This window comes from Ursus arctos, unplaced genomic scaffold (assembly GCF_023065955.2).
Source record: "Ursus arctos isolate Adak ecotype North America unplaced genomic scaffold, UrsArc2.0 scaffold_1, whole genome shotgun sequence".
In the NCBI taxonomy this organism is placed as follows: domain Eukaryota; kingdom Metazoa; phylum Chordata; class Mammalia; order Carnivora; family Ursidae; genus Ursus; species Ursus arctos.
The window spans coordinates 94302318-94326995 of NW_026622763.1; the positions used below are offsets into that span (position 1 = coordinate 94302318).

General features: G+C 45.6%; 1 protein-coding gene across 1 annotated transcript in view; it reads left to right on the forward strand.

Annotated features, from left to right (window-relative positions):
* SGPP2 (sphingosine-1-phosphate phosphatase 2) overlaps positions 1-24678 on the forward strand; it is a 111410-nt gene that overhangs the window by 77168 nt on the left and 9564 nt on the right. The window contains exons 3-4 of the mRNA XM_026491835.4: positions 2737-2916; positions 5501-5590. Coding sequence (XP_026347620.3) covers positions 2737-2916; positions 5501-5590 — 270 coding nt within the window. The remainder of the gene's footprint in view (positions 1-2736; positions 2917-5500; positions 5591-24678) is intronic.

Here is a 24678-nt window from a genome sequence, read left to right on the forward strand (position 1 = left end):
AACAGAATTATATAGTATGTACTTCTTTTTTCTTTGTTTTTGTTCTGGTTTCTTCATTCTGTCTCTGCATATATACATATCCCTAGAACTCGCTGGATAATTTTTTTCAAAGCATATTTGCATTGTGATGAGATCTTCTGTTTATATGACGGTTTTCTCCACTCACGGACTGGAACCTAACCCCAGGGCTCGGTACGTCATCGCTTCGCTGTAGTGAATGCAAAGGCAGAGACTCCCCAATCCACGAGTGGTACCCCTTTCCCAGGACTTGAAAAATATAGCCCTGTTTTCTGTTTAAAGAGAACTGTCATTACATAATTGTTACTTGAAATTTATTGATCAGATGCGATGCGATGCTGCGGTAATATTGTTGAAAGGAAATGAACAATTGTCCTAATTCTTAAAAAACATCCCTCGAACATGGAAGGCAAAACAGAAACGAAGTCAGAGGGATTTGTGCACTTCAAGGCAATTTAAAAATTTGTCTGAAGGCCTCCCTGGCTGTCTTCTCCTGATGATTTTAAGGGTTCCTGTCCGAGGATTTTAAGGATTTTTGAGCAAACTACAGTTCTTACGCCTGCAGTGTTTTATTTTTGCCGGCCGGTGGGGAAGGGACAGTGTTGAGAAATCGATCTCAAGCAGCTGTGAGACATTCCTGGTAGTCAGTGATAGCTGTGAGTTTTTCAACTCCACACATAATTGTCAGTCTGATGTGGTTTTTACAGGTTCACAGGAGGGAGGCGGAAACATAAAAGAGTGAGCTGGTTTCCAGGACAGTAGTTCCTGGTAATAAGGGGATGGTAAAGAGGTTGAATTTCAAAGTCCGATTAGAAATCACAGCTATGGCATCCGTGATTGTCACTGAGGGTTTAAAGCCTGTGGATTTGGCCTGCTGTGCACAGACAGCGGTTCCTGGTTTTTAACCCGGAGCAAAATGGCCGTGGGGCGCGACACAGGAGCAGCGCCTTCTGGGGGATGTGCCTATGCTGGAATAATGCTCCGAATTAGAGTTAAAAGAAAGCACCAGAAGGGGGAAGTCCTAAAGCCCTCTGGCTGACTAATGAAAGTTATTTTGAAATAGTCCTGCACCGTGGGTGTTGTTCCAAAGCAAGGGAACTCCATCCATCATGAGCTAAATAAAGGCCTAGTAAAATCAATAGGGTCACAGGACGATGACAGGAAGGTTTATGATTAAGGCCCATGACAAAGGGACCTGTGCGAGCACACAGTGTCGAGCAGGGCTCCTCAGATTCTCGTGTGCACACGAACCACCTGGGAGTCTCGTGACAACCGGGTTCTAACTCCGTCCGTCCTGGAGGCTGGGGCCTGAGATTCTGCCTTTGAAACCAGCGCCCAGAACGCATGCGCGCTGGCCGCCCTCAGCCCGCACTTGGAGCTGCCAGTGCAGACTGGAGTGAATGGGCTGCGCTTCCCTCTTTACAACCGATCCTGAAATCCTCCTGTGACGTTCCCTGACCAAATGAGTCTGTGGTTTAATAGTCCTGTTCATCTGTGAAGGGTACGGAAGCCGAATTCTGATTTCTGTCTTGCGCTTTAAGGAAAAGAAGGGGAGGCAGTTTCTTTGTTCATGCCATCATGAGAAATCATTTGAAAGAACTGTAGATTGAGTTGTCTTTATTTTAGGGTTGAAAATACTCATTCCTGATGCTCCTGAGGACCGAAAGAAATTGAGTTTTATCCAGTATGTTACCTACATGCATCAGGAGTAACGGTGGCATTCAAAACTTTTTAAAGCAGAAGTTCTGGAAGTACAGTCACTTTTCTGGTTAAAACTTGAACACAAAGGCTGTCTGATTTGAGAACGGCCCTGGGTTTTGAGGTATTATCCTGGTAGCGTCAGCCACAGATTTTGAAGCAAAACTCCCCGGGTTTGAATCTGGTCCTCCACTTATTATATACAGCAGTTACTCTGCCGTGAAATGCATCTGCATTCTCTGCTGTTACTGGATTCAGTGGATGAATATTTGTAAAGCTCTTTTTTTTTTTTTTAAAGATTTTATTTATTTATTTGACAGAGATAGAGACAGCCAGCGAGAGAGGGAACACAAGCAGGGGGAGTGGGAGAGGAAGAAGCAGGCTCATAGCAGAGGAGCCTGATGTGGGGCTCGATCCCAGAACGCCGGGATCACGCCCTGAGCCGAAGGCAGACGCTTAACGACTGCGCCACCCAGGCGCCCCTGTAAAGCTCTTAGAACACTACCTGGCACGCATATGAAGTATAGAAATGCTTGTTAAGTATAGCACTAAAATTTAGAAATGTGTCAATGTCGGGGCACCTGGGTGGTGCAGTGGGTTAAGCATCGACTCTTGGTTTCGCCTGGGGTCATGATCTTAGGGTCATGGGAACAAGTTCCACCTCGGGCTCCACGCTCAGCTCCGAGTCTGCTCAAGATTCTCTCCCTCTGCCCTGCCCTCCCCACCACCACTCCTGTGATCTCTTTTTCTCTCTCTTCAAAATAAATCAATCCTTTTTTTTTTTTTTTTAAAGTTATGTGTTAATGTCCTGTCTTAGTGGCCCAGTGGTCTCCTGGAATTCAGGAGGACTGTGTCTCTTTTTACTGACTAAAATAGCAACTTACGAGACTTTCCCAGCAGGTAGCTGGGTCAGAGAAGACGGTGATTTCAGCCAACGGACTGGGAACCCCAAAATAAATTCATGCAATCGAGGGGTTTTACTTATTTGGTTGGGCTCACCTCAGTCCTTTGGTTTTGCAGTTGGTGATGTATATTGGCCAGGTGGCCAAGGACATCCTGAAGTGGCCACGTCCTCTCTCCCCTCCCGTGGTGAAGCTGGAGAAGAGGGTGATTGATGAGTATGGAATGCCGTCTACCCACGCGATGGCAGCCACTGTCATATCCTTCACCCTCCTCATCTCTACTATGGACAGGTACCAGGTGAGGCCCCCTGGCTCCTCTCCCCACAACCCCCCCCCACCATGTAACCTCATCCATGAAGTGAGGCAGCAAAGAGAGGTTTTGCTTCAGAATTTTCCTTTTTGAGGGACTTTGAGATTTATGAAATGAAGACTACAGGGGATCAAAATGTATTGAGCCATCAGTGACAATTTCTTCATAGAGAAGGTGACATACAGCTTAGCGTCCAAATGAGGCTTTGCCTTATTGAGAAGGTAACACCCCCAGTAATGACACCCCCACAATGAGACGACATGGACTGTCCCGGGAACCAGGGTGTGGAGTCTCCCCAGCAGAGCGTCGTCACCCTGAGCTGCCCGACTAGACAGCACGTGATCGGTTCTCTCATCTTCTGTTTGCAGCAAACGGGAGGAGCTTATGGTCCTCATAAATGATCCTCCAGGGATGAGATGATTCCCCCAGATAAATCCTCCTGCTGGACTCCCCAGGGCCCAGGGCAGGAGAGAGTCTGTGTCCCACATTGGCTCCCAAGGATGCCTCTGTCCCTAGTTGGGGCTCAACCAGTAGAAATAATGGCTCCATGTTTTCTAGAGTACTCTCTAAGTGACAGCAGATTGATAAATGTTGCAAATAGAGGAATTTCACCTAATTAATATCTGCTTAGATGCCAGTTACAGTCAGACCTTTTAAAAGTTAGACTAGTACTGCAGCAAAGTTTTGTTTTGCCCATCTGAGAAGTTTTGCTCCAAGTTTGAGTTTCATTTAATAAATATCACCTTTTACTCTCTGGACAATGTAGATTTCATTAAATCTAGCCATCTTGTACATAAATGACAGGACTGTTTCACCTCGTCCCTTCACCCTCAAAACACGGGGACATTCTTTGCTCCAGGTTATTGAGAACTGGGGAGTCTGCCTGATGCAGCTGGACAAGAACCAGATTAGTGTTGGGTCCTGGCTCTCCCTCTGTGGTCTTCTGCCTGGTCACCTGGGGGTCAGACCTCAGTTTCCTGGCTGGGAAAGGGACAGGTCTAAGGAATATGTCCAACTAGGTATAATCTTCTATTGTAACTTACGAGTCAGGCCAGGATCAGAAATGTCTGAGATCTCCAGTACTATCCGAATTCAGTTAATGCAGACTTCTGAGCTACGTCATACTCAGGGCATCTGCCCCAGAAGGACACGGGGGCCCAGGGCTGGCCCCCATCGGGCTGCTCTCAGCATCCAGAGAGGCCTCATGCAGGAAAAAAGCCCCAAGTAGCAGCTGACTGCAAGAACACAGAAACAACCCCGTTTATAGACTCATTTCAAGGCTTCCTGGTCCTTCTCAAAAAACTCTTTTCAGCTCATATGATGCAGCAGTTTTCAGCCTGAGTTGTTATGGACATCTTTCCTATTCAATTTTTAATGATCAATATATTTAGCTGTTTGGGTTATTTGCCGTAAACAGTTCTAAATATGGTTTATTCTATGACTGTGTATTCAGGCTAATGCCCAAACTCTAATTTCTGAAAGCATGAACTCATTTTAAACACTTTTTCTTAAATTAAAATCCGAGGCCCGGTTAATGATAACTGTTAAGAAAGGACCTACGACCATGTGTGATTTTGCTCCCGTCTTGCATCAGAAAGAACGTGCTGGGCTTGGATTCAGAAGAGGGGGCTTCTGGTTCTGCCTCTTTGCGGGCTGTCTGACCTTAGGCAGGTCGTTTGGCCTCTCTGGGGCCAGCTGCTGCTGTGAGGGTCGAATGGGATGGCGGATGGGAAAGTGTCTTTGTGATTGTCAAGGTTAAGGGTTTCCTCAGCTGTGGAATGGAGCTAATAATAGAACCCACTTCATAGGGTTGTGTGAAGATGGGAGGAGGCGGTGGCTCTAAAGGGCTTCACGTAGTATAGATAGCTCTCTGTCGTCTTTATTCTTGTCACCGTGGGACACCACAGGCATTAGCGTGTGAAGCACGTGGCTTATGTCTCTATGTCTTCCTGTATAAGGAGAATATGCCTGTGTTCCTTACAGGACTCAGCAGTAGCCAGATTCCGCTGGCTGCCGTCGTTACCCACCAGCAAATGTTGAGAAGCAGTAGACTCTGGATTTTTGCCTCCACATCTGTATATAAAGGGGCCATTCTTAGCCTGGGGCCACAGCCCCTGGGCTTCCTGAGGAAGCCTGTGGTTGCCAAGCTTTACCACCCAACGCTCGCTGAGGAAGTCGTTGGCTGCACTTCCGGGTGTGCATCTGCCTCGCCCCTCGCTCCATACTGGACACTTCATACATGTAACGCTAAGGATAGGTCGGAATAAAGAACGATTGACTTCATGAAAACTGTCTGCACCATGTCTGTGGTCATGAGGCCTAAATCCAAGTTCTAACGATGTCTGATTTGTAGGTTTATATGGTGTGAAACCCTCCCAGCACCATGCCGTAGGCGTCTTCCCCTTCTCTTTGCTCTTTTCCCCAGGTTTCAAGTGGTTTTAGATCATCAGACTGCTGGTCTAGGGAAACTAAGGTTGAGACTAGCAGTCATTGGGTGGGAATCCTTTCCTCCCACCGCATCACACCGTGTGAACATGATCTCATCGCCTTGTTTTCTCTTCTCCCCACTCAGTATCCCTTTGCGTTGGGACTGCTGATGGCTGTGGTGTTTTCCACGTTGGTTTGTCTCAGCAGACTGTACACGGGCATGCACACGGTGCTGGTAAGTCCTGCGCTCGGGGCTTCGGGTGACTGTCCCAGTAACACTGTGGCCAGCGTAGCAGTGTGTTGTTCTTCACGCTGTGTTACTTCTAAAGCTGTTTGCCTGTGTCATTATATTTCCCAACAAGCCAACGAGGTAAGTAATTATTAGTTTGTGCTCCCTGCACAATAATGATAATGAATCATTAAGATAACATCAAGGAGGCTGAGCGGGGCTAGACCTTCATGACTTGGAAGATTGGCTAGAATGGCCACAGAGACTCGGTCATTTAGGTTCATGTTGGTTTAACGATGACGCAGGAGCAGTGCAGGAAAACAACCAGGGTCAAGGAGGCGAGCACGTGGATGGGGTTCCCCACGTCGGCCCTCACAGAGACGGGCCTGGATTTTAAGGATCTCAACTGCCCTTTCAGGGAAAGGGTCCTGATGGGTCCAAAGAGCCCAGAATCATGGGCTCGCTTCCTTCCGTATCGCTGTGGGCTGGAGGTGGTGGTGGGCACAGAGAGACCCACCTGCATTTCAAGGTTCAGCTACCCCTTTACCGTATTCAGAATTTCCAGGGCTGCTACGGTTAGCACAGTTAACATTACCTCAGAGCTCGATTTCCTGGCGTATTCGCCAGCTGCCATGAAGTTCCTGAGCACAAGGCTGGCCGTGGTCTCCCACAGGGCACTACCAGTCTTCGAAACTGGCCTAAGAAAGACGTCTCGCCAAAGGAATGGGCCCTTGCTAATCGTGTTACTACCCATATGAAGCTGAAAACCTGTGTGAGCAAAAGGCCTCTGAGGGAAAGGCCGCCCTCTTGTTTCTCCTCCCGGCGCCTGGTGTTGGCGGGGGCAAGGGGGGCGGCGGGGAGGGCTGGAAGGCCCGAAGCAGCAGAGGTGAACACGGGTAGCGAGAGAGCTTGTCGAAGTGAGCGGAGGCAGGGGCCTGGGAGGAAGGAAGCCCAGAGAAAACAAGCTTGTGGCTGCCCGAGACTCGGAGACATCCTGCTTCGCCCAGGAAAACGCACACCCTAACTCAAGGAGCAGCAAGGAGCCGAGACCCCCGGAGTCAGGGCTGGGCCCCGGCTGAGGGGAGTAAGGCACAAAACGGAAGGCGCGCCCGCAGCTCCGCGACCAAGGTGGATGATTTTAACATAGTACTTAAATCCAAAGGAATGCGAAAATTTTCCTTGATACACAAACATCCGGGCCGCCTGGGCGGCTCAGTGGGTGAAGCGTCTGCCTTCAGCTCAGGTCGCGATCTCAGGGTCCTGGGATCGAGCCCCGCGTCGGACTCCCTGCTCAGCGGGGAGCCTGCTTGTCCCTCTCCCTCTGCCGGCCACTCTCTCTCTGTCAAATAAATAAATAAAATCTTTTTGAAAACCCGCATTTCAAATAAAGACCAGCTCTGCCCCCGAATTTCCCCGCCACTGCTCGTCTCGCCCCACCTCCCCCCGGCCTGACCAGATCTTGAAGATTCTACAGGAGCAATCAGGAGCCCAGCTCCTTCTCTCCCTCCGAGACGCGACTTTGCTGTCCCCGTCCCGTCACACGGCGCATCTGGCTTCTGAGCCCACAGGGGAGCGGAGAGGAGAGCATTCTCCATTTGCCACAGTACTGCTTCGCATTAGAAAGAGGTTCTCTCCAAATACGGCCGCAGACTTAAAAATGGAACCAGGCAGAAGTCTCGCGGGTGTTTTGGCATTTCTTTTATCTGGGGCTACTTTTTAAATTTCCATAGACTGTAATAAAAAAACCAACCGTGAGAATTCAGGTCAACATGAAAAACAGTGTAAACACGAGAACGTGGGGCTGCAGACGTGAGTAGAGAGCACAGAAAACCCACCTCAGCAAAAACACAGCTTCGTGTCTGGCTTTTCTTTTTCCAGTGGGTTATGGGGATAGGGAAGCAGATATTTGTGGGGAGGATTACTTAAGCCTCTCATTCAGCTGCAAGGAAGGGGCCCAGCCGCTCCTTTCGGAGCATGTGTCCCAGAAGAAAACTGGAGCCAGGCTGTAGCAACTTCCACCCCTACCCTGTGCCCCCTTCGCCCCCCGGGGCTCCTTCCAGACGTGCAATTTTATTTTATAAAGGTCTGAGACCCTGACTCAGGCCCAGGCCCGAGCGGGGCCAGAGGCATGGCCCCGGGATCGATGGCACATAATTTCTAGTAGCAGAAGGGGGCAGTTGGTTTTAATAGTAGGATCCGGTCAAATGGCTCGGAAGTCTTCTTCCTGGAGCAATCACTCAGCGCTTGACGGCCGGGCGCCAGGCTGGGAGCGCGATCCTTGAGATATGGAAGTCAACAGAACCTCCCTCACCCTTCTGGGTGCTGATGGTGACAGATGGACGAGCGGCTGATCACGTGATACGACGGGTACTGTGATTAGCACGGAGCAGCCGGATCAGGCCGACCCAGGTGGCGAACCTCTCCCCCAGACCCTGCAGCCGCCGGGACTGCTGTGCGCTACTGGCTCTCAACCCTGACGGCTGGCTCACATCCCATGGAAGGCTTTTTACAAACATCCCTGGGGGTATTTGGACACCCACGTGCATGCCAGCAGCATTAGTCACAAGAGCTGAAGAGTGGAAATCACACACACACACACACACACACACACACACACCCTAAGCATTGGTATTTGTTCAAAACTCCTCAGTAAATTTCAATGTGCCACCTGGGTTGAGAGCCACGGTTAGACTCATTATCCTACAGAACTGGCCACGAGCCTGCGCCTGGACCAAACGAGCAGGAAGGGGGAAGGTAGGTGGAGGCAGATGCTGTGTAGACACCCACCACGTCCATAGCACGAACTCCTCTAATCGCACGCAGCGACGTCGCTCACAGCTCACCCGTCATTCAGGTGGCTGCCTGCTTTATGCAAATGGTTCTCTGCCCACAAGGCCGAAGCAGTTCAGGGAGAACAGAAGTTTACTTATCTCGCCCCTTAAGAAGTCACTCCTTGTCAGAGGTGACGGGTTTGCTCCCTGATGTCAAGGCTTTGGGGACAGGCCCCAGCTGACTCCTGGGCAGGCCTGATATGAAGCCTGAGGAGGCAGTGGGCCACACGTGGTGTCACTGTCCTGCCAAACCAGCCCTGGCTGCACTCAGGGAAGGGCGTCTCCATCCACCAAGATGCCTCCGCAAGAACGTTGGGCCCTGCCCTAGCTCCTCCCTTCCCACACTCCTAAGCCAGGCAGTCATCAAGCTGAATTAGTTCGACTCTTAAAAATGTCTCAGAGCTGCTCTCACACCATAGCCAGGTTATTATTTCCGAATCTGATTATGCTGTCCCATGCACGGAGAAGTGTCTCCATCTCCTGCTGGATGTGAAGGGTGACCCAGGTAGCCCCTACTGTGAGCAGCAGCCATCTGGGACTCTAGGGGAATTGACCTTTGAGAGAAGTCAGTACTGATCATGCAGAACACGGAAATAAAACATGGCGGCCCTGATGACATCCTTGAGCTGCTGATACCCCATGCCTGGGGCCACACTGCCTCTAGGCTTGTTGTTCAAGGTAAAAAGTTCATTATTGCTCAAGATGACTTGTATTGAAGTCTCACATTTCCCATTGTGAGAAGTGTCCTAACGATTTACAGAAACAATTTTTTGTATGTGTAATTTCATGTTCTGAAACCAGTTGCAGCCAGTGAGGCAGGGAGAAGGAAGAAAAAACAGGGTAGAATGTCTTGGATTGGGGCAGCTCATGGAACTCGGTATGGGTAGTCTTGAGCGACTAAACCTCTAAAAGAGCCAGAATGAGGGTATCTACCAGAACGTCTTCCTGTCCCTCCGGAGCACCACTGTTCAAAGAACACCACAACCTCTCTCTCTCAGATCAAAACCTTAATTTCCAGAGGTGAAACCTTGATTGCCCTGTGTGCTACCCTCGAACCAGTGAGGCTCAGGAAGAGGAGTGGGTTCCAGAGCAGAAACAAGACCCCAGAAGGCACCCCTGTGGGCTGCAGAGGCCATGCCCCGAGAACAGGAACTAGAAAGACAACCCAGTAAGTTCACCATTCCTGAGAATTCCCAAACCTAAGAAGTTACCACCTGCACAGGTCAGGGCTCCTGGAGTGCAAATAACAGACACCAACTCAAACTCACTTCAGCTTAAAGAAAAATGTGTTGGTTTTTATATCCACGCTGTAGGAAGGGCAGAGGTGTGGGTCGCCATTGGGAGAACGGGACTTGAGACCTAGATCTGTGTTGGAAGTCCCCCCACTCTTCCTTAAGCTTCTCTGTACATCTCTTCACATGATGGATCCGTGCTCTTGGGCTGCCTTCTCTCTGAGGCTAGACCCAAGGAGCTCTGGGCTTAAATTCTTTCTGTTTTGCTCCTGAAAGGATTGTAGTAGGGAGAATTTCAGGAAAGTGTCTAATGGCCTGGCCTGGACAGTGAGCCCATTGCTGCACCAAACGCTAGGTGAGGGGGCTGAGGACGGTGGTTGGTCCAGTGCGGTGGGAGCCAGCCTGTGGGAGCAGGGGCCGTGATGGGCAGTGATGGTTAGGGCTGGGATTAGGGTTGGACTGGGGGAGGGGCAGTTCTCCAAAATGAAAGGGGTCTGTTGTCAGAAGAGGGCACACAAAGCCCCAGCGGTATCCTTTCCACATCGACATTATTGCATTTTCCTGCTCTTTCGAGGACTCAAAAACTAGGCATTATGCTTGTTTATGTGGGGAAAGAAAGATGAGAGCAAATCAAAAAGCTTTCATGCTCAGTTTTCAGTGCCTGAAATTAATCAACTTGTACAGAATTGATTGATTTGAAGTCTTTTGACTGATAAGGCAATTATCCCCAATATGTTAACAGTAAAATTAGCCAGAATTGTTATTGTTAGGTTGGTGAATGGTTGTCCCATTATTTTGAACTTGTATTAGCTGAAATGCTGTTCTGTTTTATTGTTCCTAATTGTTTGATCTGTGGATAATTGTATAGATACTGGGTTCTATTTGCTTACTCATTTATTTTGTTCTCTTACTATTGCTTTAGCTTTGGTTGCAGTTGGAGAATGTTGAAAAGGCTTCTCAAATATTAAAGTATCTGCAGCCCATACAAAATGTGTTCTGGCTTTGGAGTAGAGCCGTCTTGGCGTTTTTTGTTTTTTTTTTTTCCAAGTTCTTTGAAACTACTTAAAAAAAAGAACCTTACTTCAAACTCCCCTTTTTAATACGGAAAAGAAAGCTAATTGTAATATGAATTCTACCCAACTAAGCCTCACTTTCTGTTGTAGGATAAGTTAGTTACTGAGATAAAAAGGGAATTTGGTTGTGTTTCTGAGTACCCCGGTTATTTTACACATTGGTTTTTCTTTACCTTGGAGAGACATATTTTTACCCTTTTATTAAAATAGAAAATTATTTCTAGTTTCATAGGTAATAAGGACTCATGATAGAACATTCATCCTCTGTTGTTTTTAAAGTTGTTGTTGTGTTTTTTTTTTTTAAGATTGTATTTATTTATTCAACAGAGAGAGAGACAGCCAGAGAGATAGGGAACACAAGCAGGGGGAGTGGGAGAGGAAGAAGCAGGCTCATAGAGGAAGAGCCTGATGTGGGGCTCGATCCCATAACGCCGGGATCACGCCCTGAGCCGAAGGCAGACGCTTAACCGCTGTGCCACCCAGGTGCCCCTAAAGTTGTTGTTGTGTTTTTTTAAGACGAAATAAATCATTATCTGTTAACCACTATAGGAGAAGTGCCGACAGCCGTTGGTTAGGTTGATATAAAGGGAAACTGAAGACATCATATGCTTCTGTATTAGTCGAACTGAAGTTAGGGCATTTCCAGCAAGGGCTGCTTGTGGTATATGTTCTTAACAATAAACATAGGTAAATTAATTTTTTATCTGCTTTCTCCACACTGTCCAAAAAGCCACAGTTGGGGCTCCGTTTTCTGTCTGTTCTGCGAGTGTGGGATGAGTGGGCTAGCTGGGAATGCTCCGAATCCAGGAGGGGAGCTGGACTGAGCCTCGAATCCAGCCCCTCAAAGATAGGCAAAGACAGAAGGTGGTCCACGCGCTAGAATCCTGGGATCGTGCAGAGGCCAGAGGTCCCTCGTGGGCAGTGGGCCGAAATGTAAAGGGCCGAAACAGGCAGGCACAGGCTAGCATGGGGCCAGTTTGCCTCAGACCAGAAGCCGTGTCCGTCCTTCCTGCTGCAGTAGAAACTGGTTGGCCCAGAAGCTGTTCCAGTGTTCTAGGTTGTCAGACCTGAGGGCGTGTGACAATTAACTGACCATTACCCCGACTCTCTGAGGCTCAGGGCTGGGCAGCCAAGCCAAGGGGATGAGGCTGGCAGCTACAGAGATGGTGCACGGAGGTGGAGTTGGCCAGGCAAGGTGGCCATGGGGAAAACGGGTCAGTGACAACATCCCAGAAGTGTCCTTAAATCCCAGACTGCTGAAAAGGGAGCTCAGATAAATGCTTAAAGTCTAGATTGTGTTGAGAAGGCATTCACTTGTGCCAAATAAATAAAAAAGCCACATCCAGGCAGGGAGCCCAGCGTTGCAAGCTAGCACTACGGGGTTATACTTGTGCTTTAGGTGAGTTCCAGTTACTCGTAAGAGCAAGGGATTGGATTAAACCTTCCATAGAAGCCCAGTCTCCATACGTTTCTTTTGTGAGGTACTTGCCTTCTGATGATATACAACGTGCTACAGTTTCATCGAAGGGTGAAGGCGTTCTAGAAGCTTATGATCGTCTGCCTCTCTTAACAGAAAATGAGCTGTCTTTAAAACCTATACGATCAACTTTTGTAAAATGAGTCAGACTTTCCCATTTATTTACATGATTTTTTAAAAAAGATTTCATTTCGTATTTATTCGAGAGAGAGCGAGCACGAGCAGGCAGAGGGAGAGGTAGAAAGAGGGAAAAGCAGATTTCCTGTTAAGCAGGGAGCCCCGTACAGGGCTCAATCCCAGGAATCTGAGATCACGACCTAATTCAACGACAGATGCTTAACTGACTGAGCCACCCAGGTGCCCTTCTTTACAGGATTTTTGGAAGAGATTCTTTGGCCCCTTGGGAAAAATATATAAATACAAATTTCTCCCATAATGCTCACTGCTGCTATGACATTCCAGAAAATACTGGCACACACTTGCCAATATACTTTATTCTCCTTGCAGTTTTCTCCATTGTCACTGGTTTGTCCCACCAGTGGAACAAAGGGAAGGGGAGGTGGAATGATCTGCTGTGATCCCCAACTAACCACTGGCACCTGAGAATGGAACCTATTTCTAAATCAAATGCAATCGTAAGGAAAAAAAATCCAATTTAGTTCAGTTCACTATTCACCTTCAGACGACAGTTGTACCCTTCAGAGAAGAAGAATCCTGTACACTTAACATCAGTAGTTCAGAGCCGCAGAGGCAGAAACAAATCCAGGCATTCAAGGTGAGGCGACTTGGTCTCAGCCAGGAAGCCTCTATTACTCGTCACCCTGTCTGAAAAACTGGAAAAATTAGAAAGAAAATATGAATATTTACAGAGGCTTAAAATAGGAAAAGGCATGATGAGAAATGTAACAATCCACAAAGAAAAGTTAGAAGAGCTGACTACGTACGTTTTTATCGGTATATTTAAAAAAACAATCAAAAGTCATAGTCAAAAACATAAATGCAATAAATGAGAGACTATTATTATAAGGAATCAATAAGCAAAAGACCAGCGTGCCAATTACAAGAAGAGGTAATTCCCAAAAGAAAAAAAAGTAGAACTGTCCAGTAAGCATAAGGAGTCAATCCCACCTGTATTTACAGGGATGTAACAGAAGTCATGAAAGACAGGTAAAAGTAAGACGTCATTTTAAAATTTCTGCCCACGAGATTGGTGAAAGATAAAATGGATTGATGATAAGGAGTTGAGTAATGGGCTATTCTCATAACGGGACCTTTTGATGTGATATGTACCGAAAGCAGTATAATGTGTGACGCGTACCTTTTCCAGGTATTTATCCTAAAGAATCATTGACCACATCGGTGGTCGTGTTCTTTAAAAATAGTGCAGCATGAAAAATAATGTAAATGTGCAACGAGAAGGAATTTCCCAAACTAACTATCCATCAGGATCTGGAACAACATTCAGTTATTTAACATGACATAATTAAGTATTTCTTGACAAAGCAGTTGTTCATAATCTCCAAACACTGGGAACAACCCAGATAGATACCCTTCAAGCGGTGAATGGATAAGCAACCTTGGTACCTCGCAGGCTGGATTACACTCAGCAGAACCGTCGAGCAAACTCTTAGCGGTTGGTTCTCATGTGAATGATGTTCACTGAGAGAAGCCAGACTCAAAGGTTGTATATTGTATGATTAATTTCTGTGACATCTGGAAAAGGCAAAACTGTAGTGAGGGACAAAAGATCAGTGGTTGTGGGGAGTTAGGGGTGGGGGAGGGCCTGTCGGGAAAGGAGAGGCATGAAGGGGTCTGGCGGACGACACCATTGTCCTGTGTCCTGACGTGTGTGGTGGTTCTCTAACCCCGTGCGTTTGTCAGAACTCGGAACTGTGAACCGAACAAGGTGAATTTTAGTAGATGTAAATTTAAAAATGATATTCCTACATATGAGAGAAAGGCAGACTGGGGGCGAGGGAGAGAGCTATAACTCACACAGAGATAAAAGCTGGAAAGACTCCAGTTGTTCAAAAAAGTTCCAGAACATAGAAATCTATTAAAATGTGTCAAGTGAAGAAAGCAGGGTACTCCTCTCTGTTGCATTCTGTGCAAAGTTCCACGGAACAGTTGTCCCATGAGATTCTCTGGTAAGAATAAAAAAATCCTGGAAGCAGTTTGTGCCAGGCCTCCTGCCCCTCCTTGGCCCAATACACAGGAGTCTATCAAGGTTCTTGAACGTTGAAGTCAAAGAAACCAGTTTAACGTGGCTCACCCACCCAAGGCTCTATCCCGTTTTATACAGTGAAGGAAATTCTAAGCGCTCACTTTAAAATGCATTCTAGGTCTCTCTCTGGCCAACTCTCGATTACTCCTGTGAAAATTCCTGATCTCAAATTGATGTATGACTTCTTTTTGCTGCTTTGTGTGTTTCTGGACTGCCTCTGTCCTGACATCTATGGATGGGCGCTTGGTAAGTGCTAATTAACCATAGAGTTTAATTAAAAACTAAAACACAACCTAAGACTCTCTAATGGAGTAAAAGAGGAGAATCAACTCTAGGTATTTTAGCAAAGGGCATTTAAACACGGGGAACGTGGTGCTCACAGAATGTTGGAAGGGCTTGACGGGCAGAGAGAGCCCATTGCTGCTGCTGTCCCCCCAGAAGTCACCAGTGGGTGACAAAGCCACCACCACCCTCATGACCCCTGCCTCTCACACTCCCCACCCACATGAACCGATGCTAGGCAGAGTCCAGCCACTCTAACCACAGCCACAGATGCCTCTAGAAGACTAGGAGCTGGTGACTAGACACTGGAATCCTTAGACAAGCTGCTGCAATTCATGTTGCTGGGATTTGCCGGGTCACAGAAGCAGCGGAGGAAGGTGGCTTCCACGAGGGCACCTGGATGGGGGGACCTGACTTCCAGAAGAGCCGCGGGAATGGCGTCTTTAACTTCTCCACGTCTCCAGTTCAGCGGGAGGTGGGAATGGACACAGGGGACCAGCTGACCATTTCCATCAGGCTTTGGGATCCTTGCTCCCATTGTCATCTAGTTTCTTCTAAGCAGACTCTGAAAAACTCTGCTCATGGTAATTTCCAAGAAGTGGGCCTCCTGGGGAAACCTATGTCTTGCCAACAGAAAAGGCAAGAATGTGAATTTCCTGACCTTTCTTTCTTTTAACTCACCGACACATATTTCTATTTCAGTAGATGTAAGAACACTTGAGAGATTTTCATTCAAATCTCTTAGGTCATCGCGCATTTGGATGTATAAAGATGGCGTCATTAGCGGTAAGAGCAAGCTATGATACGGGCATGTGGTTGGTTGAATTCATCCTTTCGACTGTTAGGCTCTTGAGGCTAAGAATCTTATTTTCCTCACCTTTGTACGCCCCGCCTGATAGTCCCCACCAGAGTGCCTGCGGTAAGTGAATGGTAAAAAATCAAGTGGCACGGACCATCATCTGTAATTGGTTCACAAAACAGTTTTTTCTCTTTTACTTCTTTGTAGTTTATTGAATTGGATTTGACAAGATTCATCTGTTAGTCTGAATATTGCATTCACCGCAGGAGAAGGCTAGCTCACAGCATCTGATATTTGTTCAACATTATTTCCTTCTGCCTGAAAGCATAAACTCGTGAACGACGTAATAGAAGTGTCCCTTCCACGGTAAATACCGTGCAAGCATGGCTGCTCCGTTTCAAGCTTCTCGAACTCCCAGAGTCGAATGGGGCGGGCGTCTTGTTGTGCGAGAAGGGAGCGTGGAGCAGGGGTCAGCAGCATGAAGCTGAGGCTCCTTGAGGGCCCACTTCTTAAAAGGAAGGGTGTCCGAAGACGTGCCACTCAGCACCTCACACGTTTCATTTAATAAATAGGAGGAGGATGAATCCAAGGATGAGAAGGAAGGTTCTGGAGTTCCTAACGGACTTGAGAATTTCATGGAGACCCTGGTGCCGGGATATAGGTGTGTTAAGTGGTACCTAGAGGAGAGGGAGAGATAAGTAAGCACCCCCAAGTAACCACCACCCAGGTCGCGTTACATAGAGCTTACCAGTACCTCAGAAGTGCCCCCCATGCCCTCTACACTGCACCCCCCTCAAGGTACCCCCTCCCCAGATCTCTGACCCCATCCCTTAGTGGAACTCCCCGTAAATGGAACTATGCACTAGGCATTCTTTTGCCTTCTTTCCCTTCCTATTTTGTTTGCCATATTCGCCCGTGTTGTCGCATGTAGCTTTAGTTCATTGATGCTCATGGTTGGATAATATCGGAATGCACGACTCTATCACACTTTATCCCTTCTACTTCTGATGCATATTTTGGATTGTTTCCAGCTTGAGCTATTGTAAATGATGCCACAATGAACTTCCTTTGACGTGGCTTTTAGAGCGAGTATGTATGTTTGACTATTGAGTATAAATGTAGAAGTAAAATTGCTAGGTTATGAGGCAGGCTCAGCTTTAGGATAGACGGTTGTATCTTCTGAAGAATCATGACGATTTCCACTTTTACAGCTGGTATATGAGATTTCCAGTTCTCCGCATCTCTGCCCTCCCTCCTATGTCAGCCATTTTCATTGTAGTCATGCCCTTGGGTGTGTAATAGTAGTTCGTTGTGCTTTTATTTTGATTTCTCTGATGAATAATGATTCAGCCCCTTTTCATATGTTTATTGGCCATTTAGATGTCCTCCTTTGTGGGGTGGCTATTTGTCTTTTGTCTTTTTTTTTCCTGGGTTGCTCCTCTCTGTCACTGGTCAGATGTAGGTACAGTATTGCAAATTTCTTTTCCCATCCTGTAGCTTGCCTTTTTGCTCTTTTGGTCGTATCTTTAGGTAAAGAGAAGTTCTTAATTTTAGCATAGCCCAATGATCAAACTTACGTTTACAACTTTTTCTGTCCTGTTTAAGACACTTTTGCCTACCACACGGTCTTGAAGATATTCTCTTATGTTTGAGAAGATCTATTATTTTGTTTTTCTTACTGAGATCTGCAGTCTACTTGGAATTGATTTTTGATTCTTCTGTGTTCTGTAGGAATACCCAATATGCTCAGCGCCATTTACAAGGATTGTCCTTTTTCCATTTACTGAAGCATCAATTTTGTCATAAATCAAGTGACTGTTATACGCTCTGTGTATATACACTCCACTGTCTTGTGTCAGTTGGTCTTCTTGTCAATACCACCTGTCTTTACTGTAGCTTTGTAATAAGTCTTGATGTCAGGTGGTAAAAGTCTCCCAACTTTGGCCAAATATTTTAACTCTCCTGGTTTTGATCCTCTACGGGCTTGTTAGAAAGTCTTTATAGGGGCACCTGGGTGGCCCAGTCGTTAAGCGTCTGCCTTTGGCTCAGGGCGTGATCCTAGGGTCCTGGGATCGAGCCCCACATCAGGCTCCCTGCTGAGAGCCTGCTTCTTCCTCTCCCACTCCCCCTGCTTGTGTTCCCTCTCTGGCTGGCTGTCTCTCTGTCAAATAAATAAATAAAATAAAATAAAATAGAATGAAATAAAATAAAATTAAATTAAAAAAAGAAAGTCTTTATAGTTCTTTCAGTGGTTACCCGAGAGATTACAACATGCATCCTTGATTTATGAGAGTCAAATGCAAACTAGTACATTTCCCCCTCCCTGGGAGGAATGTGTCATGAAATGAAATTCAATTCTACGTATATTTAAAGCCCACAAGAACTTACTGTTATTGTTTTATGGTGAGCATATATTTAGGGTCATCCATGTATTTATCCTTTCTGTCGTTCTTCATTCCCTCATTCTGTTCATCCATGTGGCATCTCCTTCTTTCTGCCTAAATTAGTCTATTTAGTGTTTCTTTTATGCAAGTAATTAATTCTCTCAGTTTCTGTTTCTTTTGGAAATGGCTTTGTTTCACTTTCGTTTTTCGGAGGATATTTTAGCTAGGTATAGACTTCTTTGTGTCCTTTCCCTCGGTGTCCCTGAACTGGAGTCTCGCCATTTCCACTCACCCACAGTGTGCACCAAGTTGGTGTAACCAGCTTGGTCAGAGAACAGAGAGTTTCCAGATCGCCTATCTGCCACGCAAGGATGACTATTTTTAGAGATATGGATAATCCATCAGTATAGGCTTTTTGGAGGGCATTTTGCAGAATACACAGATGTCTAAAGTGTACATTCTTAGTTTTCTGGGCTTCTAGCCCAATTCTAGGATATAAGCATATAATTGCACAAGTGTAAAGGTGAAAATAACAGCAAACATTTATAAAGTACTTAGGATCTGCTGGGCACCATTGTAAGTGCTTTGCACGCATTGACTACCTCATAGGGCAGTTAACTACCTCATAGCAACTCTACAAGGGACATGCTATCGTCATCCCAGGCTTACAGAGGAAGCATCGAGGGGTCAAGTAACCTGACCAAGGTTCTATAGTTGGTAAGAGATTGACTGAGATTGAAGATCAAGCAATCTGACTTCGGAGTTCATCCTTTTAATTACATTCCGTACTACCCCTCCAGGATGTTACTAACGCATTTAAAAGCAAACAATGAGAATACACTGAGTGTCCATCAATCGGATCTAGTTAAGTAAGGGGTAGTATTTCCATAGAGTGGAATGTCCTATAGCCATTAAAGTAATGCAGTTCCGTAATCATGAAAAGATGTGGATGACATATTGTCAATGAAAAAAAGCTTTGAAACTCTATGGAACAGCTTATAGAGTGTGGTGCCGTTAGTTGTGAAATTGTGTGTTTCAGGGTGTAGGTTCTGGACAGAGGCCTCTGCAATGCACTTCTAATAGTGAGCCTGACTTGTTTTTGACAAAAACAGTAAAGCTATTTTTGTTTAATGGACAGACAGTGCATCTTACTTGTCCTCTATCCCCCTATATTTCTTGGTATGTAATAGCCAGTTGAAAATAAACGCACATGATGGCTATTGAATGGATGAATTCATAAATATCTGAGCTCTAGTATTATTTACATGAGGATTTCCTAGAAGAAAGATTTGAGACTTCACTGTCATGAACAATAACTCTTCTTTGACTGGGTACTTGCGTTTCCTAGTAGTCCCCTGCACTGTCCTTTTATTTTTAGAAGCAACACTTTATATGGATTTTTGCAATAAAACAAATATCTTTTGTCCATTTATTTTGAGACTCAATCAAATTGGCAAACCGTTGATTAGCAAAATTCCTCTTAGTTGCTGTAATCCTACCTCCCTGATTGATAAAGGGAACCAAGTTCTCAACAGAATTACTGTCCATCTATCCATCCATCCATCCATCCATCCATCCATCCCTTCTCTGTGGTGCTGTTTCAGAATGAGAAGTTCACCTCGAAGGGTTGAGTTGAGCTGGACCTGTTGCCGGCAGAGAGCAGCAGCTGTGTGTCTCTGGCCACAAGGGCAAAGGGACTGTTTATCCGTCGCAGCCATAAAACTGCCTGAGAATTGGTCTTGTTACCCAAGTCTGTCCTGCTGCTTATCTGATGGACTGAACTGGGGCACAGCAGACAGAAAGAGGGGAGTCAAGGAGCTGCCCTGCATCCTGTCCTCTGAAAATCAGCATAAGCTCCCGAATTTGATTTTGATCTCAAAACACTACTGAGGTCTGTGTTTATGAATGTGGGAATGTTCCTTAAAGCACGCTCACTTGGGAAAGAAAGTAAAGACTTCATGGTTCTTATTCTTAAAAAGCACACAACTCTCCCTGTAAGTGTGGCAATTGATTTGCTTCTTTAAAAAAAAAAAAAGCAAAACCCAGAAACCTCCATAAAATTATTTCACGTGCGTAGACTGATGGCACAATTTGCTTTCTACACGGTACCCCTAGCTCTCCCTGCACTTGTGAAAACAAAGGGTCGCCCTGTCCCACGATCTTGTGCCTCATTGTATCCTGGCTCTCACTTCGAGTAAAGTTACATGGCTTTGCCGTCTTCTCACTTGGCACGCACTTAGTGACAAGGAAGTGAAAATCCTGTAGTTGGGATCGCCCAGCCTCATCAAGGACAGCGCAGAGCCATATCTGACATCACTAGGACGGTCTGCAAAGCAAGACTGATATTTTTCCAGTCTCCTAATCTCTAGTTCCTACCGTGATGCAAGGGCCGCAGACTGTGCCCTCCGGAAGTTCTGTTTTTGCACAGGGAGCTAGGACTCAAGGGTTCAAGCCAACGTCTCCTAAGGTCAGTGACGAAGGGCTGGGACAGATGTACTTTTCCTCTAAATGCGAGCACCCCTGTTACCAGGCCAACAAAGTATTCTCAGATCTTTCTCTTGTACCTCTCTGTACACAAGAGTTTCTACATCGGAGTATCACCTTAGGACTTCCAGAAGCTGTACTATCACTTTCAAGTACGGTACTCCTATAATTCAGAAGTTTTAGTCTTTTGTGTGTGTTTCAAAGAAGCCCTCCAGCAGCTCTGACCTGCCAGATTCACTGTGAAAAGCCCACGTCGGTCTCAGGGGTTCAGCAAGGTGAGATGGTATTTGCCGTTCATGTTCTGGTCCCCTGCCCCGCAGCCTCGACACCTCCCGGGAGCTGGTTAGAAATGCAGAGTCTCAGGCCCCACCCGGACCCGCTGACTCAGAACCTGCCTTTGAAGAAGCCTCCCGGCAGATTCTAATGCAAGATACAATTTGAAAAGCACCGAAACGGCCTACATCCAATATTCCAGCAAATATGGGGACAATGCCAATTAAATTTCAACCTGCATGGGCCTGTTCAATTATATTACATTGAACATGACTTTCTTCTGCTCTCCTGTTGCTCAGAGGCCCCTCCGCCCACCCAGATTGGAGAAAAATCACTTAAATGTTTGACAGTGCCTTTTGTGTCTTCTAGCAGATTGCCCTTCCCTATACTTGTCATTCTAACAGGCTGCTTAGCAGTTGTCAAAAATGATGTTATAACCTGCCTCGGAGCTTGTTTGATCTCCTATCATAATCCCGTTGACCTGCCAAGCCTTGTGATTCACTATAGTGAGAGCGGTGCATATTAATGCGAATTATGGGTGGGGGAATTTTGTCGGCTTTGTGAAGATCTCCTGTTTGGACTTGTTAGAGTCTGTGGAGCCAAGACAAGCAAGTGATTGCTTCCTAAATCATGCCGCATATGGACTAAAGTTCAGAAATAGATACCTAAGTATCTATTTAGCTAATATTGATATGTAAAAAACATGCAATAGTATCTTATATCATCACCTTAAGAAACAGACACCTGCCTTTTCCACTTGTTCAGCAAAGCAGTGCCATTTAAAGAGAGATAGAAAGTAAAACAAGGTAACAGTGGTGGTCATTATGTGGAATATACATATTCAATCATCCAAGATCATTAGTCAAGTGACTAAACATTGAAATAATCATTTACTTGCTCAGGTATCATTTTAAATGGTAAAATCCTAACTCTTTTTTTACGATTTTATTTATTTGACAGAGAGAGACACAGCGAGAGAGGGAACATAAGCAGGGGGAGTGAGAGAGGGTTCAGAAGCAGGCTTCCTGCTGAGCAGGGACCCCGAGGCAGGGCTCGATCCCAGCACTCTGGGATCATGCCCTGAGCCGAAGGCAGACACTTAACGACTGAGCCACCCAGGTGCCCCTAAAATCCTAACTCTTGCCCAAACAAAAAAAAGTGCCAAAGATTAAATTCAACCCATTGATTAATGAAGGAATCCGCAAGATATATGGAACTATTTATAGATAATTTAATAAAGAAATATTACTTTGAGACTGCTGGGTTATGTACAAAGTTGGTTACTGTCCTGTAGGGCAACAAACAGTAACCTTTGGGGTTATCCTTTCCACCGGACAGAAATTATTTGGATCTCTGCCAAACAAAAATCTGTCAACGCCTGTCACGCTATGAGGTCTGCGACCTCTGTCTGAGCAGTCGTACACAGTGAGCAGAGTACTACCCCTTCTGTCGTCCTCGGGTGGCCTTTTCCCACATAGGACATTGAAACGAGGTATTTTTTGCCTCATGTCCAAGTGTTATGTCATTCTCCTTAGCACACTTACAGAAAACCATTTTCTGTTAAAAAAAGGTTGACGTAATTTCTAAGGAAGGTTTAAATGTGCTCACTTAGAAAGTGAGCATTTGTTTTAAAATTGCAGAAGGTGAAAGGTGGCCTATTTTCTTCTACCGCATGTAGTTACTCCTGAGCTTGGTGAGTTTTCAGAAAGTCCTTTTCAAAGCTTTCTCTTAATGCCATAGGTTTCCATGCCTAGTGATCCTTCATCCTAGATTTGCGCTTGGCCCTCAGGTGGCCCTGGCGACAGTCGTGGCAAAGAGGGGCATCAGCGACAAAGTGCTTTCTCAAAGAGCCACGAGTATCAGGAGATTGGACTGCGTACGTTCACACTGTGTGGCAAGGTGGTAAATCTTCCTGCTTTTGCTTGGCCCCTGTGAACGTTGGTGTGTTTCAATAGGAAATTAATATTTTTTGAGCTTATGCATTCGCTCTTTCTCCCCTATACATATGCTAATCACATAACATGTAGGTTTCTCTCCGTAATCATTCATATTCATATTCATGAACAGTGTGGCCTCCCTCTTGCCATTTGGCTTCTGCTGAATCTCATCTGCGTTGTTCTCAGAAACTGAACTAATTGTGAGCCAGCATGGAAATGAGTAAGTATTCAGAGTGTATTAACTAGGACACATTGATCGATAACTCAGAGTTATTTTCTAGAATAATGGTAGGAGTTTGGATTTTTTTCCCCCAGTTTGTTTTAACATCAGGGTCTGCCTGCATTGAGAGCATTCCGTGCGCGTACAAAGAAGTGGGTCTTGGCTTTTCCTCTGCTCCCGGCTGCAGCCCCGCTCTGTGAAGGCAGTCAAGGGCAGAGAGGGCCCTTCACATTCTCAGCGGGGGACCTGGCTGCGGGGAAGATGCCAGAATCCTAGAGTTCTCGGCATAAATAGTTCCGAGATCTGAATGCATTCTTTCCTAACAATTGAATGAATGGGTTTCTTCTCCCCCCTTCTTTCTAGTTAGCTAACCTTGTGTCGTGTTGGTCTGCTCAATAGCATTCTTCAGCGAAGATGTTTGGAGATGGAATGCCGTAGGCTGCATATAGGGTCAGAATTCACAAACGCTGCCTGTTCTCAGGGTGGGGGCCTGTGGCTGAAAGATCTGGAGATGTGGACCAGGAGGAGCGTTTCTGTTTGGCTAAGAATAAAAACATTGTTTTATGCGTTTCTGTAAGCCCTCGCTGAAGTTTGTCCTGATGCTTGGGCTCGCTTGATTAGCGTTCTTTCCTGAACGTTCCTGATTGCCTGTCTTTATTTTTTGTTTTCTGTAATGAGACATAATAAAGCTCAAGCTTTTATCTAAGTACTAAGTTTTATAACTGAAAATGGGAATAGGTACAAAAATCAGCGTTCTGCATTTTAAACTTTGGAAAATGTCTCATGCAATGATTTTATTCCCAATAATTTAAAAGGTTTTGTTTAAACCCGGGATGGTAAATGGAATTAAAGGTTCATTATATTTGGAACAATGTGCTCGGTAGGGCAATGGATCTTACGTGCCTTTATTTTAAATGTTAGTCAACATACCATTCCTCCAGGATGTAACTATCCTACGGATGCTCGGGGGTGTTTCCTTTTTGGGCATGATGTGAGCATTTATAAGCATCAGTTAATTATTTCTGTTTTCATCTATTTTGAAACATTCTGATTTTAACATCCTGATTTCTTGACCGGGATCACATTTTTATTATTATAAAATAATAGATGTCGACCAGAAAATTTACACAATACTACAAAGCATGGAGAAGATAATCATCAGCTGTAACATGTAAATAGAAAAAAACTGCTTGTAACATTTCAGTTGATTTCCTTCTGATATTTTACCCATGCATGCAAGTATGTATTTCTATAAAACTGGGAACATCCTTTATGCAAAGTTTGTATTCTGATTGATATTACCACACTTTCAGTTACTTTGAAACCACAAAAAAAAAGGCTCCAGAAATGTATCTTCTCAAATGTAAAGTGCTCACGCTATATTATTACCTATTTGTATCTAATTACAGTATGCGTGATTTATATCTTTCCAGATTCTTTCTTGCTAAGATGTGTGCCCCATTCCTGGTGCTGTTTTTGCTTGTTTGTCGTTTTGGATTGTTCTGTCGTGGAGCACGTGTTCCTTTTGGGACTTAATTGGTATGAATTCAACTAACCCAACGAAAGCCTTCCCTCTACACAAATCTTTGTGAAGAGCTTTATTATTTTCTTCGATTTCTTTTTTCTTAAGGATAAACTCCTAGGAGTGGAATAACTGGGTCAAAGTGGTGACTGTTTTGTATACTTGGTAGTCTAATTATGTTCTATGGAAAGGAGTTTAAAACCTTTTTTTTACCCCCAAAGTAAGGAATCTCTCTTCTGCCATTCTGTCCTCATGTCTTTCCTTACCAGGCTCTTGGCACCATTCCCTTTTCCTGATCTCCTGTGCTGTCCGCATCTCCCTGTAAACCACACATGCCTTTCCCTCTCTTCTCTCTG